The sequence below is a fragment of the Ailuropoda melanoleuca genome, chromosome 1, assembly GCF_002007445.2.
Source record: "Ailuropoda melanoleuca isolate Jingjing chromosome 1, ASM200744v2, whole genome shotgun sequence".
Lineage (NCBI taxonomy): Eukaryota > Metazoa > Chordata > Mammalia > Carnivora > Ursidae > Ailuropoda > Ailuropoda melanoleuca.
In genome coordinates this window covers 206,290,711-206,313,107 of record NC_048218.1, presented here as the reverse complement: position 1 = coordinate 206,313,107, position 22,397 = coordinate 206,290,711, and the positions used below count along the sequence as shown (strand labels likewise).

General features: G+C 49.2%; 1 protein-coding gene across 4 annotated transcripts; it reads right to left on the bottom strand.

Moving 5' to 3' along the window:
* Window positions 1-17,416: 17,416 nt before the first annotated feature.
* TMEM176A (transmembrane protein 176A) lies at window positions 17,417-22,070 on the bottom strand. 4 transcript variants are annotated; one of them, XM_002915513.4, is made up of 7 exons: window positions 21,974-22,070; window positions 21,059-21,260; window positions 20,473-20,583; window positions 19,352-19,408; window positions 18,975-19,196; window positions 18,083-18,193; window positions 17,417-17,720 (listed from the first exon to the last, which is right to left on the bottom strand). In XM_002915513.4, exons 2-7 carry the CDS (start codon window positions 21,254-21,256, stop codon window positions 17,679-17,681), a joined length of 741 nt encoding a protein of 246 aa, XP_002915559.1. In that variant the 5' UTR covers window positions 21,257-21,260; window positions 21,974-22,070; the 3' UTR covers window positions 17,417-17,678. The 4 variants fall into 4 exon arrangements, with proteins under 4 accessions (XP_002915559.1, XP_011218397.1, XP_019651133.1 ...); XM_011220095.3 differs by having other exon boundaries at window positions 21,059-21,256; window positions 21,974-22,048; XM_019795574.2 differs by lacking the exon at window positions 21,974-22,070 and adding an exon at window positions 21,717-21,959 and having other exon boundaries at window positions 21,059-21,256.
* Window positions 22,071-22,397: the final 327 nt, after the last annotated feature.

The window sequence follows — 22,397 nt, the reverse complement described above, 5'->3', positions numbered from 1 at the left end:
AGGCCGGAGGGCTTGTCAGGCTCCTCGGCCACTGAACTTGTGCCCCTGGTGCTTCCTCTCCAGCTTAGAGACTTCTTTTGTTATCATGACTACTGCCCCTGTTATTATTGGCTTTTTGCTAAGGGCGGAAAAAAGATATATTATCATACATTTCCACGTCAGTACGGGCTGGATGAGGCCCAGGCAAGCAGCTCAGACCGACAACCAGACTGCTCAGCAAGATCTTGGGGGTGGGGAGGGGGTGGTGGTGGTGCTGGGCTCAGAGAGAACAGAATGGGAGGGGCTCCATGGGCTCTGGCTCCGCAGGACCGGCGCCCACGCTCTGCATGCCAGGTTCTGTCCCCTGTCCTCCATGGAGAAGAGCTGGGGCCCGCTAGCATGCCCACCCCTCGTGGAGGCCCAGGCACCGCTGTGGCCGGAACTCCATGTGCATTGGCCTTACATCGCGAGACACAGCTTGGTTTCACTTGGGTCTCTCTGTCTCTGGAACCTGCAGTTGTCCCTGAGGGACATTTCTTCCTATGACAAAGTGGCGTTAAGCATATGAAGGGCAATTGGGCACCGTCCTGTACTACAGTCCTATCCTGAGCCTGCTTCGACAGCATGAGTAGCCCTTCCAAGTTGGTTTCTGGAAAGAAGCTTTTGTGTCTATGTCAGGGTGAGCGTGAGCAAACAGACCCACTGTGCCCGTTAGCATGCTCCTGCCTTTGCTTATGCATACTTAAAAATTCTTCAAATATTGGAGTGTATCATTTATTCAAGTATATCTCTTACTATCTCAATGGCATTATAATTCTTCCTAGAAGGCGGGGCCCAAGTCTGAAAAATTAGCTCTTTTGGGTAAGGGTTAGACACTCTGACACCTAAATAGGTACTTTATCTCTGATTTTAAGCCACTGGAATCTGTCCCGGACAAATCCAGATTCCATCCATGGGAGGCCTCCTTTTCAAGCTCCTGGTCTCCATTCTGGACCAGGCAGCTGAAGGCCCCTCCACAGTAGGGTACCAGCAGGGTCGCCTGGTGGGCCTGTGTGGGACAAGGGTCCTCACTCGCGCCAGGTGCCTGGAGCTCCAGTGCGTTCCCCTGGGGAACGGCACTGACTTCCCGGTGCCCGAGCTGAATGGTCTGCCCAATGTGGGCGTTCAGGTCTGTCATCAGGCTGCCTTTGCTTTGGACACAATTCAAGGCTTTACCAGAATTGTAAGGGCTGATAAGCCAGAGTTTTCCGTAAGCCTCCGTGACTTTGGAGAGTTGCGAGCGCTCAGGGTAGAAAAGGCTTCTCTGCCGTGGGGCTCTGATACTTGCCCAAAGAGGCAAGGTCTTGGCTACGTTGTGCCTTTTGGTTATCAGGTCGGCTAATCCCCTTATGGGTTCCCATGCCAAGAATATCTCCCTGAGTTTCTCTAATCACTGGATTTTTCTGTTGCTCAGGAAATGGACCACAATTCGGCTTTTTCCTGGGTTTACCCTCAGGCTGTCACTGACAAGGGCACAAGAAGCTGAGAGGGTCCTCCTGTTCAAGGGGCGTGAGCTCCACCGTGCCCCCCTGTCTCACGAGAGACTGTCCAACCTGCTTTGTCCTTGAGAATCCCTCCCTGTGTCCCTGTTCTTTAGGGTTTTGGTTTCCAAACAAGGCAGCCACAGCCTGGAACCCTGCTCTGGACAGTCATTGACTGGGAAAACAGTGACCAAAGGCCATCACGCAGATCTAAGGCATAGTTCCATGTGCAGATAGGAACGCCCCGACTCCTGCTCTTGGGGATGTGGTCCTCAGTGAGGACAGAGGGGCCCGTAGACAAGTAAGTATCCTGTACATCTCGTGTACATGTACACGGCCAGATGCTGAGACCGAAGTGTGCCCAGGGTACAGAGGAGGGACGCTGGGCTGGGGGTGGGGCAGGGGTTTACCAAACGCTCCTGAGGTGGGAGTCTTTTATGCTGGGCCTTGAAAGAGGACAGTCTTGGCAAGGCCAACGAATGTGGGGCTGATTTCATGTGAGAGGAGCCGATGCTACGGGCCGAAGGAGCAAGGTCAGCAGCTGGTCTGAAAGTACAGGCAGACAAAAAAAGTGGAAACAGTTCGAAGTCCATCAACAGGTGAATGGATAAGCCGATGGTGGTCGATTCATATGACAGGTGATTGCTCGGTAATAAAAAGGAACAGACTGGTATTGACCCCTTCGACGTGGGTAAATCTCAGTGACGTTCGTGTGAAAGAAGCCAGATACAAAAGGACAAAATACTGTACCATTGCATTCCTAGGAGGTTCTAAAAGGGGCAAAACATCTGAACATTGGTTGCCTCTGGCACTGGCTAAGAGGGGAATGAGAGAACTTGGGGGGGGTTGGTGGGACCGCTCCATGTCTCGACAGGGGGTTGGCTTACACAGGTGTATGTGTTTGGAAAAACACATTAAATGGTGCATGTGCTAGGCTGAAAAATGGCTCTCTGAGAAGACCACACCCTAATCCTCAGAATCTGTGAATAAATAACTTTATGGAGCAAAAGGAACAGCACAGGTGTGATTCAATTAAGGACAACAAAATGGGAGGATTTTCCTGGATCATCCAGGTGTAACCACGGAGTCCTCAGAAGAGGGAGGTAGGAGGTCAGGGGACAGGGGACTCCGAGAGCAAGCAGTTGGAGCTATTGGAGGAAGGGGTTCACGAGCCAAGGAATGATCTAGAAGATGAAGATGGGAAGGAAGTAGATTGTCTGCTCACAGCCTATAGAAGGAACGAACTGCTCACACCTCAACTTTGGTCCAGTCTGATTTTGGACTTCTAACCCCCAGGATTCTCTATAGGAGAATACCTTTGTTTTGTTTTAAGACACTAAGTGTGTGAGGATTTGTTCCAGCAACAAGAAAACCAATACACACAGCTCTGATTTGTACATTTCCCTCTATGTTAATTCCATCTCAAGGGGGAAAAACAAAGAACCAAACAAATATGGAACTCTACTTAATAAGATGTGTACATGTCTACAATTTACGTTGAAATGCACAAAAAACAAAATGGAAAAAGGGATGGATAGGTATGTGAGAAGATCTCATAAAATGTTCATTGTAGAGTCTAAGTGGCTGATAGATGAGTTTGTGCTGTAAATTCCCCTCCAACTTTCTGTATGTTTGACAGTTTTCACAGTAAAAGACAGGGGGTGGGACGGGGGGGGAGGCAGAAGCTTGACCCTTGCCGGAAGGTCCCGGAATGGCGAGCAGTTCTGCACAGCTAGGTTGACTGCTTTGCGGAGGGAGTGGTGGACGCAGCTGGAGAGGCAGACGGGGGCCAGATGTGGAGGAGACATGGACTTCATCCTGGAGGCAGCGAGGAGCCGGTGCAGTGCTGTAAACAGGGAGTAGCGGACAGGTAGCCTGTACCTCTCATGGCACAAGTCACACCCCATTTGGATTTTCTGCACAGCTGTTTCCTTGACTTGAAATGCCAGTTAGGAGAAAAGTCAGCACTAGCCGAAGGGCTCCTCCCCTGTGTTTGCCTCAGCATTAGTGGGGGTGGTGAAGCGAGGACAGAGCAGTTTGGAGAGCTCGCAGTCTGTAGAAAGAGGGTAGTTAATTCTAGCCTTATCTTTATGACCTCCCTGTTCTTGGAGGTAAACAACACGAAGAAAGAAAAAGAAAATTAAAGTATGGACTGAGCAACGGAGGTGTTCATTCAGTAAAATGATGAAGAAAAAGCCCAGGGTCAGGCATCAGACTCTCCGGATTCAACCATCGGATTCAACCACCGGTTACGACATTTCCTAGCTGTGTGGCCTTGGGCAGGTCACTTAACTTCTCTGAGGTCAGTTTCCCATTTGTAAAATGGGAATCACACAGTCAGCGCTTCCTAGGGTTGCTGGGAGGATTACTACAAGTGAGGGAAAGGGACTTGCCATGAAGTACTTGGTATGGTGCCTGGCACGTAGCCCGTGCAGGAGAAACGTCCAGCATTGTAGTTATCGTTCACTATCTACTTTCTTTCTTTCTTCTTTCTTTCTTTGCCCTTCCTTCCTTCCTTCCTTCCTTCCTTCCTTCCTTCCTTTCTTTCTTTCTTTCTTTTTCTTTCTTTCTTTTTTATTAGTGAGGTCCATGACCAGAGTGGAGCCCAACGTGGGGCTTGAACTCACAACCCCGAGATCAAGACCTGAGCCGAAGTCAGGAGTCAGATGCTTAACCAACTGAACCACCCAGGTGCCCCTCTCCAATGTCTTTAAAAAGGATTATTAAGTGCCTAACTGTGGTCTAGACTATTCAGAGCTTCAGACCTATATCCCGTTTGCTCACGGGCATTTTCATTTGCTTATCCCATTGGTATCTCAAACTCAACAAACTCCAAGCAGAAGACACTGGCCATCCAGGTTTCTTGCCTCCTTTATCACGGGAATGCCAGCGCCGTCCACCTAGATGGTGCGGCCTGAACTCTGACAGTCCTGGCAGACCAGGACTTCTTTCTCTGGCCGTCCCGGTCCCTGCCCACACCAGCGAGTCCCCTTCCAGAGAGGCTGCTGCTTCTCTCACCTGCACTCCACTCCCCCTGCTGTGGTCATTATGGTTCCCCCCAATTCCTGCAGGAGACCCTTACCGACCGCCTGCTCCCAAACTTGCCTCCTCCAATCTGTTGTTCTCTGCCAGAATGACCTTTCCGCCATGGAGATCGGACCGTTCCCTGTCCTGTCCCAGTCCACCAGGAGGGCTCCCACAGGTTGGCTCCCGTTACATCTGCGGTGACCGCAGTGGTACCTGGGACTCCCATCGCTCCTTGGGATGCGGCTCCCTCCCACGTCTCTGCATGCTGCTTCTGCTTGGAACCATTCCGGGCCAGTCCCCCCATCTTTGCCTCACTGCCTTTGACTCTGTGGTGCCCCCTTAACCATTTCCCTCCCAGGCATGTCCCTGACCGGCACCGACCTCCAATGCAGCCGTCATCATCCCTGATGTTGATTGACTGTAACCTCTGTCTTTCGTCCCTGCGTCCCTGGTGCATGGCTCAGACCTGGCATGGTGTAGATACTGTATTTGTATAGTGAGTGAGGTTGACTCCAGGGTAAAGTTGAAGTAAAAGAAAACGCAGCATGCCAACCAGGGGCCTGTTAGGAAACAGCTGGCGTTCTCACAGGGGGAATGAAGAGGGTTTAAAGAAGGGACTGTTTTCAAAGGTGATCTCATCTACCTGTCAGGGCCACCATGGCACGAGGCATCCCGTGAATGCAGTCCATAAAGGCCAGCCCACCAGGACACGGGGCAGGGTGGAAAGGATGGGAAGCACGTCTGCAGGAGAAAGAACACGCAGCACGCTCAGGAACCCTGGTGTCCTGTCCATAGGTCTAGGGCCCCGAGTCTGTGGAAGGAAAGTGCTCGCATCTATAAGAACATGGGCACGTCCTTTCTTCTTCCAGCTTCACCTTTTTCTTTCTTTTTTTTTTTTTTAAAGATTTTATTTATTTATTTGACAGAGATAGAGACAGCCAGCGAGAGAGGGGACACAAGCAGGGGGAGTGGGAGAGGAAGAAGCAGGCTCATAGCAGAGGAGCCTGATGTGGGGCTCGATCCCAGAACGCCGGGATCACGCCCTGAGCTGAAGGCAGACGCTTAACTGCTGTGCCGCCCAGGCACCCCCAGCTTCACCTTTTTCAACCAGAAAAGCCACAGTGGCAAGTAAAGAAGCCTGGAGCCATTCCAGGTCCTGGCATGGCAGTCACCGGAGCCCTGCGACACAGACACTTGATATCCAGGCTCTCCTGGATATTCCCATGTATTCCTTGGTGGCCTTCCTACGGCGAGCCGGGGTTCTCTTCTGGAACCATAAGAAACCTGGGGCGAGTTTCCGTTGCTCACAGTGGTCACGAGTGAGTCCAGCTTCTACTGCAAACTCAGCGCAAAAGTACCTCGCTTTTATTTTTGTCTTCAGGTCTGGCCCCGCGCTGTGGAAGGAACAATACTCCCAAACCAAGTCTCTAGGACAGAACCTAACTGGTTTCCACATCTTCTATTTTGAGCGCCCACATTTAGCCTCTGTGCCTCAGGCGGACTCCAGCCATGTGTCCTCAGGCAGAGACCACCACGGTGGCGATCAGGGACAAGACTAATCTGAAGTATTTGGAACCCCAAAGTAATTCTGTACCACCTGCCACCCAGTTTTCTTTCCCAGGTAAGGGAGTGACAGGAAAGCTTCATTCTATTTCCATCAGGGAACCAGCATCATCCTAGGAGATAGGCTGAGCTGGGTAATGTTTAAAGAGACCCTTTTCCTGGGACATCCCCTGTAAGGACTGTGGGGCAGATGGAAACGCGCCGGAGCCAGTCCTGACTTCAGGGTTTACGCTCTAGTTGGGGAGGCCAGGCGGCTACAAAGAACGCGCAGGGTAGAAGCGTCGGATGGGGGATTCCTGAGCGAGGGGAGGTCGCTTTTTGAGAAGGGGCTGCAGACGTAGATGGGGGCAAGTCTGTCGAGGTGGGGCTGGCGTGATCGCATATACCCCCGGGCCGTGCAGCAGGGGCTGTCCCTTCTCTCGCCTGACCCCAGGACTCCCAGGACGGGTGGGTGCTCCCGGGGCAGCCCTTGGAGGTTCCATCCAGCGGGGCGCCGCCGGTCAGGCCGGGCGGCGGGGGATGGGACTCGGGAGCGGGGGCTCCCTGCAAGGCCACATCCCTCGGCGCCGGAAGGCGCCGGCCTCGGCTAGGGTAGAGGTTCCCAAGCTCTCGGGGTCGGAATAAAAGCCCAGGAGTGTCGGGGCGTGTCCTCTCCGTCGGCCAGACCACCTCTCCCTGCTCATTGGCTGTTAGAGAGTGAGCAGCAGGTAGGTTGCCCATTGGCTACGAGGATGTGGCCACACCCGCGCTCTAAGTCCCGCCTTCCCACCCCGCTGAGGTTGCGAACAGCGCCACCTCGTGTCGGGGTAGCGCGGCTTCGTGGAGTTTGGAAACCCCCGTGTGCTGGTTTTGAACGCGCTCAGCAAATGTTGCATGCGTGCCCATCGTGGGCAGGGACTATGCCCGGGGCTGATTTCCTCTGCAGGGCAGGGACAGGCTTGTTTTTCCTGGGGGAATAGCACCACGCTTCTAAATTCCTCTCATCTCATCCAAACCACGGGACCCTTTAGGAATTCAGCGATGGAGTGGGAAGTTCATACTCTCAGGGAGTGGGAGTGGGGGGCGGGCGGTTTCTAGCTACTGTGGCATTTCTTCATTTCATTCAGTCCTTACGTCTAGCTTCAGCCTTTTTCACTGCGTTTCCTGCTATTTCTGGTTTCAGACGTTTTGGAGAGTAAGGACATCCCCGATGTTAGTTTTATTTTTTTCTCCGTGAAAGTGCTACTCGGCGTATGAATTCGTCTTTTAGATTGTGGTCCTCGATTTTGGGGAGTGTGTTTCCAGTTTGCTGAGACTTTTTAACAACTAAAGTACCTGATTGAGATGTGTCTGCATCCATGTCTGTCTCAGTAATGGGACACCCTGAGCCCTAGGATCTAAAATGGGGATTTTATAACTTAAAGGAGATGGTCATTGAGCGTTCCCTCTCAGAGTTGGGTTATACCATTTCTGATTTTCAAGTCAGATTAGAATCTATAAATTCCTACCCAGGTCACTATACCACTTCAATAAATTGTGTATTCTTGTTAAGATTTGGTTTAAAAGATTATTTATTTATTTATTTGGCAGAGAGAGAGACAGCCAGTGAGAGAGGGAACACAAGCGGGGGACTGGGAAAGGAAGAAGCAGGCTCCCACTGGAGCAGGGAGCCCGATATGGGGCTCGATCCCAGGACTCTGGGATCAGGCCCTGAGCCGAAAAGGCAGACACTTAATGACTGAGCCACCCAGGCACCCTTCTGTTAAGATTTTTTTAAAGAGTTTTGAATTTGGCAGAATTTTGAGTTCTTTATCTCCCTTTTTAATTGTAAGATATAGCACATATACAAATGAACATTAAACATATAAGTATGGTTGTATGAGTAATTATAAAGCAAACTCACATACCTCTAAATCAAGTAATAGCTCACTGCCCCAGCAGCACCTCCAATCCCCTCCCAACGACCCCTCCCTCTCTCCCTCATTCCACAAGTGACCTGTGTGATGGCACTTGTGAAACCACTTCTTTTCTCTAGACCAGTGTTTCGCCATCTGTGTGGTACACCTAAAGGATATCGATTGGTTTTGCCTGTTTTGAATTTTATATAAACAGAATCTTACTGAAAACATTTTTTTGGTACTTTGCATAAATATTTTGCTCAATTTCATACAGCTGTGGGTTGTTCATTGCTATCTGGTTTGCTGCTTTGGGAATTTGCAGCAATTTATTATCTCCATTCTGCTGAGGCTAGATACTAGGCTTATTTGCAGTTTCGGGATGTTATGAACAATGTTTCTATAAACTTTTTTGTACATATGTGCTGGTGAATGTGTACCTGAGTGTTTACCTTGGAGCAATGGTAGAGCCATACGCCATATATCTCAATTTTACGAACCCACGCATGTTTTTCAAAGTAGTCGGACCAGTTTATTTTCCTGCCAGCAGTATGTATGAGACCGTCCACTGCTTTACATCATCCCCAATACCTGACATTGTAGGACTTTAACATTTTTTGCCAAATATGGGTGATTAGCTTTGTTATCTTATCGTGGCTTTAACTTCGCGTTTCTCCGAATACTGATGGAGTTCAGCATGTTTTGTAAGCTTCTTGGCCATTTGGATTTCCTCTTATGTAGTGTGTCTGCTCAAATCTTTGATCCTTCTTAAAATTGAGTTGTCTGCCTTATGATTTGTAAGAATTCTTTATGTTAGATTGAACCATATGAAATTGCTGGTATTTGACCATTTTGACCTACAAAAAATGGCAGTTTCATATGGTTCAACTTAACGTATTCTCGATATACTTTGTTAACTATATGTATTGAGAAGTATTTTATCCTGTTTTATGGCTTATCTTTTTGTTTTCTTCATTCATTTCTTGAGGGTCAGAAGTTCCTGATTTTAATGTGGTTGGATTTATCAGTCTTTTCCATTACGGCTAATGCTTTTCGTGTCCCATTTAAGAAATCCTTCTTGTCTTTTGAGCTGATGGTGACCAGATTGTGGGGGCTTAGAGCTATGTTCTCAGGGCGTTCTGCCTTGGGGCCTGGGTCACCCTGCTTCCACTGTGGGGCAGACAGATTCCTTTGTCACTGAAGACTTGGCTGGGTGGGAGAGGGAGAGGCCACTCCTGGGGTCCTTCTACCATGGATCCCGATTTTCCAAGAAGAGCCTTCCCAAAGATTGCTTCCTCACCATTCTTGTGAGTGTGGAAGATCTTTCAGTGAGTCGGCAGAACAGCGTGTCACTGGGCCAGGGTGCGGCAGGACCGAGCTAACATCTCTGGTTGCTTGGGCAGGGTGGGCTGTGATGGGGTGGGCCCAGTTTAGGACTGGGATATCTGGGTCCTGAACTGTGTCCCCGGAGCAGATGAGGTGAGGCAGGGAGAGAACTGACTGGAGACAGTGGAGCTGTAGAAGTGCCCCACCCACCCTCCACTTTTGCAGTTTGGGGGCTAGGATGACATGATTCTGACCAATCGGCTCAAGCAGAGCAGGTGACGTCAGAGCATGCCTGATGGAGGAGGGGCAATGTCAGGATTTATTGGCTCTTACTCCTCAGTGTCACCTGGGTTAGGCAAGGCAGGGAACTGTCCAACCTGTTCACGGTTTCATTTCCAACACCCACAGTGCCTGCCACATGGGGCTATTAGTAGATATTTGTTCAAAAATGCGTTAATCGTTTTCAAAGCCTTGTCATGAAGAAGTTATTTTTTTCTCTTCTAGTTTCTCCGGAAGAAAACTTTTAGTAGCCACTAGGTGGCGAGGTTAATCACATCTACGTGGCTTATAAGGGGGAATTCAGTTACGGAATTGGGCATTTGAATTTAAATTGAATATTGCTTTCATTTTGTTTTTGAACTCAATCATTAAGTTTAGAAAACGTACAGTCATAAGAAATGTTTGCAAAGTTAAAATAAAGACGCTGGTGAATTACTTCCTCAAGCTAAAGATGGTATGGATTTCTCTTCCGTCTTGTTTCTAAATCAGTCTTTTTATGGCTTGACTGGGTGTAAATTCTTTCCATTTTTCATTCAGATAAACGAATGTCAACTCAGTTCACCCTTCTGCTCAGAAGTGGTGTTTACTGTCAGAATCCGGCAACCTCCGTTGTTTATTACATCTGGCGGGTCAGAGTCTTGGAGAAAACCTGGCCCCTTTACAAGCCACACCCACAGCTCCCCTGACCCCCCTAACTTCCCTTCCCTCCCTCCTTCCCAGCAGCCTCACGAAGTCTCTAGTCTTTGGTTTTCTCTTCTGCAGGAAATCAGATGTCACGCCATCCCGGCTTTTTGTTAAAAAACAAACAACCCCCCCCAACTCCCTCAAAAACAATTTGTTTATTTGAAAATACAGCTAAGATCACCATCCTGATGTATCTGTTTTGATGGGGAAAACGAAGATATGTATATGGAAATGACTGAAATTTTGAGACAGAGATAGGCAAATAATCCCAAATTTATCTCTGTATCATTATAGTGAAACTGACCTTTTTGTTTGTTCTGTGAACACTTCTTTGAGTTTTAATACATGCATAGATTCACATAAACAACACCATGGTCAGGATAAAGAACAGTACCACTGCCCCCAAAACTCCCTCGTGCTACACCTTGTTCAGTCACACTAAGATGTTTCTGTAACACATTGTGGCTGTACTTAACAATTACAAAAAATATTGTGCCACTTTCTCACGGTTTCTGATGAGAAACCACAGAAATTTGGATCATTCTTCTCTACAGGTAACAGATCATTTTTGTTTGATTGTTTTCAAGTTTGTCTTTTTTTTTTTTGTCTTTAGTTTTTAGCAGTTTCATCCTGATATGTCTGTGCTTGTACTTCTTTGAGTTCGTTCTGTGTAGGGTTTATTGTGCTTCCTGAATTTTGAGGTTTATGGCTTTCACCAAATTTCAGAAGTTTTCAACCATACTTCTTTTTTTTTTTTTAAAGATTTTATTTATTTATTTGACAGAGATAGAGACAGCCAGCGAGAGAGGGAACACAAGCAGGGGGAGTGGGAGAGGAAGAAGCAGGCTCATAGCAGAGGAGCCTGATGTGGCTCGATCCCATAACGCCGGGATCACGCCCTGAGCCGAAGGCAGACGCTTAACCGCTGTGCCACCCAGGCGCCCCTCAACCATACTTCTTCACACAAACAAAAGTCATTCTTCTGGATAGCTTTCACTTGCTTCTCCAGAGAGCCTTTCTGTCTTTCTCTGGCCTTCTCTGTGCCCCCAAAGAGAGTCTTATATTGATCATATCAGTAAGCTCTCATGTGCTAAGATGTTGGGTTTGGTCAACAGGGAACACTAGCAAGAGATCAGAGTGGGGTAGCTTGGGTCCTTATTCCCTAGGATCCCTCCCTGAAAGGTCATCTCAGGCTGCCTGTGTTTCTCTGGGAAGGTGACAGCTCAAATCAAGCACCATCTCCATCAGATTTCTCAGCCTCTGCCTGAAACACAGTGCTCCCTTTCCTCATCTTTGGGGCTGAAGGATAATGACATCCTTTCTGATCCCCGCCACCCCCCCCCCACTGCCCTTGGTTACAAACCCCAGGACGGCACTGTCACCTATAGCTTCCTACACTTTGCTGGCCCCCTTGTACATAGCCCCTTTCCCAAACACCTCTGGACCCTGACAGATAGAGTGGTTTTGGGGGATCATGATCAGCCTTACTCTGTCACTCTCACCATTCCTGAGGACTCCTGATTCCTGAACAGGCAGCTGTCTCCCATTGTTTCTTTGCCCAATTTTGATCCTTTTCTGAATTGGGCATCCTGAAGAAAAAAAAGGTCTATTTGATTATCACTGATAGGTTTTATACCAATTGATAGAATTAATGACTTTTCCACTAGTCATTGTTTTATATTGCTTTGCAATTAACTCAAGCAAAGGAAGTCCTGATGTATACTTTTTATTGCGATTATATCATTCATACAGAAGAGGGTAGAAAATGGATATGTGCGGTTTTCATAATCATAATGTGTCCACCATCTAGGTTAAGAAGAAACTGTGATCATTACTATAGACCTCTATGGAATTCTCTGTAGACACACCTTCCCCCTCCCCCTTCACCCCTGCTGGGAGGAAACTGCTATCCGATTTTCCTGTTATCCATCTCCCTGCTTTTCATTTTAGTTTTGAGATAGGTAGGTATAAATAACACAGTCTTTGATTTTGAAGAACCCAGGAGCAAGCACAAAGCTAGGTGTGTAGGGAATGGTCAAGATGGCCATCCCTGCATGAAGATCAAGACTGGATTGTCCTCCTGCAGGTTTTGGGAACCCTAGCTGGTGGAATTTGGTGCAGGGTCAGGAGCACTGGAAAGGCTGTATTATGGGACAGAAGGAATATGGTCAGTGGGTCACTGTGGCTGAACTCCCACTCACTGGACTCAAACAGAGCAAAGCAGAACCTTTCTGTGAGTTATATATAGATAGATAGGATCATCCTAGGCATACGCAGGTGGTAGGATTATGAGGGGACATGCGCAGGGTCCAGATAATTCAAGTAAAATAAGAGACCCACTGTCTCACTCTTTGGTCGGATGCTGGTTGATCATACCCCAATTTTCCTCCTCTGACTCTTATTTTATTCACATACGCCCAAGTGATGCTTCTTCTTTAAAATAATCCACATTTGTTTGACAAATTTATACTGTGAGGTGACCAATTTTTAGACAGTTTGATTTATATTTATCACTCAATCCTTCCATTAGCCATGGGTTTTAGGTATAATTGCCCCCATTTTTAAAGTGCAAAGACTATTGCTCAAGAGATATTTGTAACTGACCCAAGGTTGAGGGGCTAGTAAGTGGCAGTGCTGAGATTTGCACCTGGTCTTCTGACTTCAGACTCAGAACTTGTCTAGAGCACCATGGCTGCTTCATTCTCCCTGTTACCTCTGGTTTGGCTCTGCCAGCTGGGGAGCTGCCTGGTCTGAATGTCTGCCTTGTCCAACTCCGTATTTAGGTTTCATGGGACAGTGAGATTGTCTGTGCTCTTCTTGGTCTTTTGATCTGTAGCAACTGGAGAATTGGATAAGCAAGTACTAAGGAAGTTTGTTGAGAATCTGATTGGAATTGCATTGAATTTATGCATCCTTTTGGAGCAAGACACCATCTTTACAGAATTGAGTCCTCCCTTCTATGGACAGGGTATACATATTTCTACTTATTTAGGTATTCATAAACATTTCCCAATAATTTTATTAATGTCTTGAATATATAGATTTGATCATAAGTAAGTTACAGTTTCATTGTTATTGTAAATGGCTTCTTTAAGAAGTTATTTTCTCTTTTTTTTAATCAGTAAGGAATTAATTTTTCTCATATATACATATTAAAAAGGTGAGCAATCCAGGGCTGGTTTGGCTCATGCAGTTATGTTGCAGAAGGCACAGTCTCCTTGGGGCCTCCTTTGCACCATCTCCAGCCCATGGATGGTACCCTTCTGGCTACAAGATGGCTTCTGCAGGTGAAAGTACAGGTTCCTGCTTCCAGGAGGGAATGGATGAAACAGGAGAAAGAAAGAGAGAGTGTTTTCTGGATCAACCACAGTGGCTTCTTCATCTGTAAGAATGCTCTCTGCCTTAAATTCTGATTTTATTTTATTTTTTATTTTTTTAAAAGATTTTATTTATTTATTTGACAGAGAAGACAGCCAGCGAGAGAGGGAACACAAGCAGGGGGAGTGGGAGAGGAAGAAGCAGGCTCATAGCGGAGGAGCCTGATGTGGGGCTCGATCCCATAATGCCAGGATCACGCCCTGAGCCGAAGGCAGACGCTTAACTGCTGTGCCACCCAGGCGCCCCAAATTCTGATTTTAATGAGCTGTAGCAACTTGATTGGTATATAACAAAAATATTTGTATTATATATAAAATATGTAATTGTTATATCCTCTTACTGTCAAAATCTTTCTGTACCCTTGTTTTAGATGTGCTTCTTATAAACAGTATATGGATGAATTTTAGAAAAATGCAGTCTATCTTTGCATTTTAAGAGGATTATTTAGTCCATTTGTACTTATTGCAAATACTCATCTAACTTAATTTATACCCATCTTCTATTGTCTGCTTTCTATTTGTTTTGCCTTTTTTTTCCCCCTTAAGTAGTCTCCATTCCCAGTTTGGAGCCCAGTGCAGAGCTTGAACTCATGACCCTGACATCAAGACCTGAGCTGAGATCAAGAGTCAGTTAGCCAACTGAGCCATCCAGGTGCCCCCGTTTTGCTTTTTAAAATGTTTCTTTTCATCTTTTCTCTGTTTTTATTTTGCATTAATTGAATTTTTTCTCATTCTATATTTTTCTCCAAACTGAAATTAAAAGTTTTATGATTTTTTCCTATTCTTTTAGTAATTACTATTAAGGTACAGAAGCACTTAAATTTAGGTGTTAGATGAATGAACACATAAATGAATGAGCTGACAAATGCTAAATATAATTAACATCTTTAGTTCTTTTCCAAACAACACAAGGACCTCATACACCTTTAATCTTTGCTAAGAGGGATGTGATATAATACTGCCATGGACTGCTTTTAATACATTCTCTCATAGTCTGAAATTTTACTCTGATGTGTTTAAAGATTTTATTTATATATTTTATTTGAGAGAGAGAGTGAGCAGGAGGAGGGGCAGAGAGAGAGGGAAAGATTCTCAAGCCGACTCTGGGCTGAGCAAGGAGCTCCACATGGGGCTTGATCTCATGACTCTGAGATCACAACCTTGAGATTGTGACCCTAAGATCATAGCCCTGAGATCATGACCTGAGCTGAAGCAAGAGTCAGACGCTTAACCGACTGAACCACACATGTGTCCCTTACTCTGATGTGTTAAGTTGAGGATTTCTTTTTATTTATCCTGTTTGGTGTTTGTTTTGCTTCTTCTCTCTAAGAATTCTTGTGTTTTATTAATTCAGAAAATCCCTCAGCCGTTATGTCTGATATTCCTTTTCTACTACTCTATTTCTTCCTTTTGGAATTCCATCTATACCTCAGCTCGAAGTGCCTCTTAAATTGTTATTTCCCATCTCTGTTTTCTGTCTGAACTACATTTCAGACAACTCCTTCAGACCTATCTTCCTGTTTAGTATTTCTCTCTGCAGCTGTGTCTAATCTGTTTACTGGGGGTTTTATTTTAATTACTGTAATTTTCATTTCTTGAGGTTCTCTTTGGGATTAAAACATCCATCTGATAATTTTTGCTAAGCTCTTATTTTTGCCAATACTTTAATTGCTTTTAAAAATTTCTTTAAATATGCCGAACATGCTAATTTTATATCATATAAAAAAGAGCAATGACTAAAGGATTTGTGCTCCTGATTTGTTGTTTGTAATTTATGTTGAATTTCAGTTTTGTTTTCTTTCTTTCTTTCTTTCTTTCTTTCTTTCTTTCTTTCTTTCTTTCTTTCTTTCTTTCTTTCTTTCCTTCTTTCCTTTCAGTGTGAAACAGTGTTTTAAGGAATTATTGGAGGTCTGTGGTGTAAGTGAATTTCTCCTGACAGAATTTTGGTTTCTGACAGGTGTCTAGGGTCACTGCCATCTTAAAGACTTTAAATTCTTTTCTCAGGGTCTCAGGTCACCTAAGTAGTAGGAGTCCTATACACAAGTCTATGTTAGAATCAACTTGCATTCATGGCTTTTCATGTCACTTCTTTCACCAAGAGTTTGCTCATTACATCCTTAGGGTGGATTTTTCCCCCCCAATTGTTCCCTGAAATTGCAGATTTATCTACAGGTTTCTTCCCTTTGACTTCCTGATTTAAGTGGTTCTCAGATCTGTTGGCAGGCTTCAGCATGGTTATTAAGTGCAATTTTGGGTTACAGAGTTTGACAGATGCCTCTAGAACAGTGAGCAGGAAAGCATTAACACAGAGGCTGCTCTTTACCAGGCCGTACTTGGAGGCCTGGCTCTTGGCTGCCTTCTCAGAATTTGGCTTTTGGAATGTTCCTATGCTGATACGGTTGCTTTGTGTGCTTACAGGGCTGAATTGCACCAAATCCGCTTGCCTAGACTTACAAACAATGTGATTTCAGGTGGACACCTGCTTTTCTTCTGAGAATCTGTGGTAGTTGTGCAGGTGGAGAAAGTGCCTATGTGACCATCCTCTAGTAAAAACCCTGGGCTCTGAGTCTTCAGTGGGATTCCCTGAGCAGAAACACTGCATATGTGTTTGTAGGAGTGCTGACAATACTGGCTTCTTCCTTGGCCCCCCATCTTGCTCATGCTTTGCTAGATTAGAAATGCTGGCCAAGGTCGGGGTGACGGGAGGCTTGTTTTAGCACCCTCTCAATCTGTTAGCGATAACATGGTCTTTCCCTTTCCTGATGCATGGGAGTGCCGCAAGGTCTAAATAAAGGGTTGCTGTCAATCAGGAGCATGCATGCTGTCTGATGTGCACGTGAACCATTTGATCTCAAGGCAGTGCCCTTCTTCATGTGTGGTCACCCTACAAAATCTGTGGACTAAGGTCTGAACTTTGTGCAGAGTAACCGTGCAGCTGCTGTAGACCCCCCGTCAGTACGTGAGGCTGAATACAACTGTGTCAACTCTACGGAGTGGCCTCTTTGTTTTCCAGTCTCAAAGTGCCTTCTCAGTTTGGGGAAACTTTACCGTCTTTCCTCCACCTTTGAACAGCGTTACTGTGCGGCCTCAGTGGTGGGAGGACGTAGGACACCTGAACCCAGATTCCTCCAGAGTCCACCTGATATGCCTTTGTCCCTTGTGGATACTGCTGTGGCTAAAACTTAGCCATGAGTACAACCCCGTGTGGAGTCCCAGGGATCCTGCCGTGGAGCACTGAGTGCGTGCATGCTTGCGGGACCCCCAAACAGGCGGGTCCAATTTCAACACTCAGCACTCTGAATTCATGCTCCTACTTCTACGGGGGCCTATTCAAGTTAGCCATGAACTTAAACATACATGATTCATGGCGTGTCTGGCAGTCATGGGTACTTTTTCATGGGACAAATTCAGGGTTTCTATGTCATCGTCCGTCTTCAACAAAATGATTTCCAAAGTGACTGCATCTTTGCATTATGTTATCTACCTCTTACTATTTCCAAACAGCCAAAAAAAAAAAAATCCAATTCTCGGTTTGCCCAGGGTTCACTCTCTTAAATCTGAATTGTAAGGAGAGGGGCTCAGAGTCCCTGTTCCCTTCACCCTTTGTGCACAGACATTTGGACCGCCAGTTCCAGAACCAGCGTCTGAGAGAGTTTGCTTTCAAGGGCAGCAATTCCAGACCCAGATGGGAGGTTGGGAGATGGAGAGCATCGTAGGTTTGCATTGGCCCATCCTCCTCTGCCTTGCCCAGCAAAGAGAAATTCCCTGGAATAACTAAGCAAGAAGCTGGGAGAAACAACAAGATAGTTTATTGTCATCACTGCTCAGGAGGGGCCGTGAAGCAGGGTGGGATGGTGAAAGTGAGCCAGAAATGGGCACGAGTGGTGTGATGATTGGTGGAGAGGGCCGTGACTGTGGGAGTGGCAGGGGCGGTGCGGGGCGGAGAGGGAAGGATAACTTTTCCCCAGCCTGGTCTTTCTCCCAGGAGCCAGAGGCAGGGACACCCAGTCCAGAGAGAGTCCAGGCATGAGCACTCAGGAGAAGCAGAGCTAGATTTCAGTCACTTTCAGCAGTTTCTTCTGGTCTGTTTCCTAAGGGAGGCAGATGGGCAAGATAGTGTGGGGAAAGGAGGTGCAAATTCCTTCCTCCAGGGCAGCTTTGTTCTGGAGCCAACCAGATCCAGCACTGGCCTCATGGTACCTGAAACCAAGAGCCCCAGCGTCCCAGCATGGATACGGACTTTCCTGGCTTCCTGAGGTCTTTGTCCTGGGGGCCACTTGGTCAGGGACAGGGGCTCTCTGGGCTGGGCCCCCACTGGGGTAGAAAAACAGGCACGATGCCCCTTGGGACTCACTGTAAGAGTCCTTTTGCCTCCCAAGCCAAGCTTTCTCCATCTCTGCTCCTCTGGACCCCCTGCCGCCCAAACACACAGACACACACTTTAGGGGCTTACCTTCTTACTTTGGGACCTTCTCCAGCAGTACAGACCCAGGGGGATGAGAGATGCCAGAAGCAGCAGAACCCAGACCCCCAACAGCATGACCTGAATGCTTATGAACAGGGCCTGGGGACAGAGGACCAAAGCTGTTGGCACCAGAGTGACCGCACCAGCTGCTCTGTGCTCACCCTCATTTCCAACACAGGGCCTCTCTCCCCCCCTTCATCCTCACATCCGTAGCTTCTGGAAGTGCTAAGGAAGGAGCCCTGCATGAAGGCGGGGGTGTTAACGAGTCTAGCATGTGGAGAGCAGCCAGAAAGCCCTCTCATCAGGCCTCAGTGTCCTCATCCGAACAGTGATGGGCTTGGGCTATGATTCAGCGCCCCCGGCAGTCCCGAGGCTGGAAAGGATCCAGGGAGAACTCGCCTTTAATCCCCCTGCAGCACTTTGCACCCTTACAACGTTGGTTCATTGATGATCATTTCAGTGTTTGTGTTTCCCACGAGTCTGGAACACCCCCCATCACAGGCATTGCTTCTAGTCTGTTCAGTGGCACAGCTGTGGTGACAGTAGTCTAGCTGGGTGCAGAACAGGTGACACGGCCTTGCTCTTTTTTTTTTTTTTTTTTAGGATTTTATTTATTTATTTGACAGAGAGAGAGACAGCCAGCAAGAGAGGGAACACAAGCAGGGGGAGTGGGAGAGGAAGAAGCAGGCTCCCATCGGAGGAGTCCGATGTGGGGCTTGATCCCAGAACGCCGGGATCACGCCCTGAGCTGAAGGCAGACGCTTAATGACTGCGCCACCCAGATGCCCGGACACGGCCTTACCCTTGTCTACCATCCTGGCCCTCCCTCCCCAGCACCTGCTGCGTCCTTTCCTCTGCACACCGCCCCCGCCCAGCCTACCTTCAGCATGCTCAGGTAGGAGAGGCACAGGTCCAGCCTTCTGGCTTCTTCCGGACTTCGAGTGCTAGGGGGCCTGGTGGCCCAGGACCAGGACATCGAGGAGACATGACAGACATAGTCGCTAATATAATCGTTGTACTTATGGAAATTAAGAGCCCCAATGACGATGGCGGCAACGGCCGTGGAGAAAGCTGCCAGGGAGAGCAGGGTCCTCAGCAAGGCCTGGTGAGGAGAGGAGGCAGAGTGAGACCTTGGAGACTCAGCCTCTCCGGGAGCCCGGCCGGGGAGAGATGGGTGGTCTCCGGGAAGGAGGCTTGGCCGGGGTGGCCTCCAGCTTCTGGACCTGGCGTCGCACCCCTGCCTTTCCCCAAACTCACCCAGTAGATGCCACCCCGTTTCTCATAAATGAAGGCGACAGCTCCAGCCAGCACAGCCTGGGGAGAGATGGAAGCAGGACCGGGGCTAGCACAGGAGACGCAAGCCTTCCAGCTGCCTGCCTCTGTTTCCCTCTGTAAGCCCCACGGACAGAGCCAACCATCGGCCGGTCCTTCCTTGGAACACTCCACGTGGACCTGAGGTTTTGAGCTAAGCTTTGTTGTCTGTAGTTAGGCCTGGGTCACACTCCTGAGGCGGCAGGACCCTCTGTTTTAGTGACATCGAAGAGCCCTCCTTCCCTTCTCCAAAACCTTCCTTTTAAAGCAATGGTGCTTTATGCATGTTCCAGATGGGGGCGTGGAAGCCCTAGGCTGTTGGAGAAGCTCTCAGCAGGATGGGTCTGTGGGTGGCCTCTGGTCCAGGCACCTGTCCCAGCAGTGCCCAGCGACCCTGCCACCTGGGCTGATGAAACAGGAAGTCTGGTGCACCCCGGGGGACAGATGGATTCAGATCCCGCTGGTGATGCTGTAACTAATCGTAGTGTTTTGCCTTTGGGTGGATGCGGTTGGTTACTTTTGGCTCTTCTTGCAGTAAATATTCGCAGGGCCCCTCAGGGCTACCACGACCTGCCCCCGAGCCCCTACTGCAGATTGCACACACCCATCCGTGGACATTCCCCACTGTCCTTCCGTGGCACCCACTGGCTTCCCACTGTGTGCAGGACCCGCAGAGGGCTATGGGAAATGACCAGGAGTTGACCTTATCTTGTAGAGTACACGCTCTCTGGTATGTCCTGCCTCCCCATCTCAGGGCAAGTGTCTGGAAATGAGCTGGGTCCTAGGTCTCTGGTTGATGTTTGCTGCTGAACATGGAGGGAGGGGGCCAGGCTGGCGGGAAACCACGACAGCGGCCAGGGGACTTTGATCAGACCACCGCTTCCCTCAGCTGTTTCCTCATCTGTAGAAACAGGGAATCGGCCTCGATAACTTCGGGACTTTTCGACTGCTGGCATTTTACAGCATCGTGGTAATGATGGTGATGGCGGTCGTGATGGTCTATGACCTCTGACAGGAGGCGACTCTGCCCCTTCTTGGCCCGCCCCCCCTCCTGCTGCCCGACTCACCACAGCCCCTGTCCAGATGGCAGCTTCCGAGTCACGCAAGCCGCCGTAGTAGAAAATGTAGAGGAAGCCTCCCAGAACCCCACTCAACGCCCCCAGCACCATCTGCAGCACCTGAAGGAAGCAGAAATCCCTAAGGAGCGGGCTCCCAGGTTCCTGGGCCCAGGAGCCGCTCTCTGCCCCCACGCCTCAGGCAGCTTTGTGGCCCTGCCATTCCAGGTGCCGCCAGCGGGAACCACGAACCACGTGAAAGAGAAAGAGGGAGGGGGGAAGGAGGAGGGTGAGCCAGCCCACGCTGGGTCTGGCTGGGGAGAGGGTGGCTCAGGGCTCCACTGCCGAAGACTTTAAACGGCCATGGCTCCCTGCACCCTTTTAGCCGCAAGCCTACCCTCTTTCAGCTTTTATCGAGAAGGCCAGTAAGTGCGTAAAGAAGTCAGAAATGGAGCAGAGGAGGCCTGGATTTCCAATAAGAAGATAAAACTGGCTGTGCTTCCAGTTCAGAGAGGCTGGCCAGGAGGGTGCACAGCAAAAGGAAGGTCTTCTTTTCCTGACACGGGGGGCCTGGGAGCCCCTCTGGGCCCCTACTCACCCAGGAGGCCACCAGCAGCCGTCTCCTGCCCCAGGTCTGGGAGGTGGAGCCAGGGGTGAGGGACCGGAGCAGGGAGCACCCACGTATCAGGAGCGTGGCCAGAGATGACTCCTGGTGGATGTGCACGTCGATGCGGGTGGGCTGTGGGGTCCCAGGGGCCACCGCACCACTGTCTACTGTCCCCATGCCTGCGGACATCTGTCTGGAAGAGAGGAAGAGAGGGTCAGCAAGGAAGAGTTGGCAGGACGTGTTCAAAGATCCCATTGGCCATTGGGACTGGTGGAGGTCCCTGGTCACAGAGCAACATCCCTGGCCCTTTCTCGAGGGTGTCGTGTCAGGACAGCCTGACTCTGCTGGTGCTGTGGGGACCGCTGACCCTGCTGGAACCTCCCCCTTCACCCAACATCTGTGGTCCCCTCATCCTCCCACGGTGGCAGGGCCTGGACCAAGCAGTGGCCCGCAGTCCTCAGCTCTCCACCCTCTTTCGCCAGCCTGCCATCACAACCCACACCCTGAGCCCTCGGGCTACGGGGCAGAGCCCCAGGCCCCGCTGCCTGCGAGCTCCAGCAGCTGCAGCTACTCCACAGATGGGCCTGGGGACACCCCTCAGCCCCTGAATACCCCCCTCTCCACCAACAGTCCCTCTGCTCCACCTGACCTGTTCAAGCTGCTGTCGCCACCCAACAATGAAGGAACGAGTTGCAGGCGAAGGTGGAGGTCAAGGCAAGACTGACTTGGGATCAAACGGGGACACACTGGGCCTCTGCTCCTGCCACCTTCCCGGAGTCCATTCTCCGCTGGTGGTTGGTCCCTCCCATCCCCCATCCCCAGCAAGCTCTGGGCCAGGCTTTGGAGACCGAAATCCAGTGGGGAGGGGTCCTGGGACAGGGCTGCCTGGCTGTCGCCCAGCCTCACCTGCTCTCCTTAGGGTCCCTGGGGCTGGGTGTGCCAGGATGGGCTAAGCTGGAGTGGGAACAGGGCGGGTGGAGAAGGAGGTTGGTGAAGCACCAGAAGGGCAGGGTGGAGGAGGGGCTTGCTGAGGTAGCCTGGCAGAGGGGCCCCTGTGTGGGGGGTTTCCAGCTGCCAGCCCATCTCTGGGCTCCTGCCTGGAGTGTGGACGTGGAGTGGGTGGCCTGGGAGCCCATGAAGCTGATGAGCCCTGGGAAAGCCCCGGGAAGCTGTCCTCTCCCCCATGACCACTTGGGCAGGTGCTTTCTGAACACAGGTCTGTGGGTGCTGGGAGTGTGGGCTCCATCTGTGTTGTAAGAGTCGGTAGGAGTGTGTGTGTGTGTGTGTGTGTGTGTGTGTGTGTGTGTGTGCGCGCTCTGCCTTTCTCACC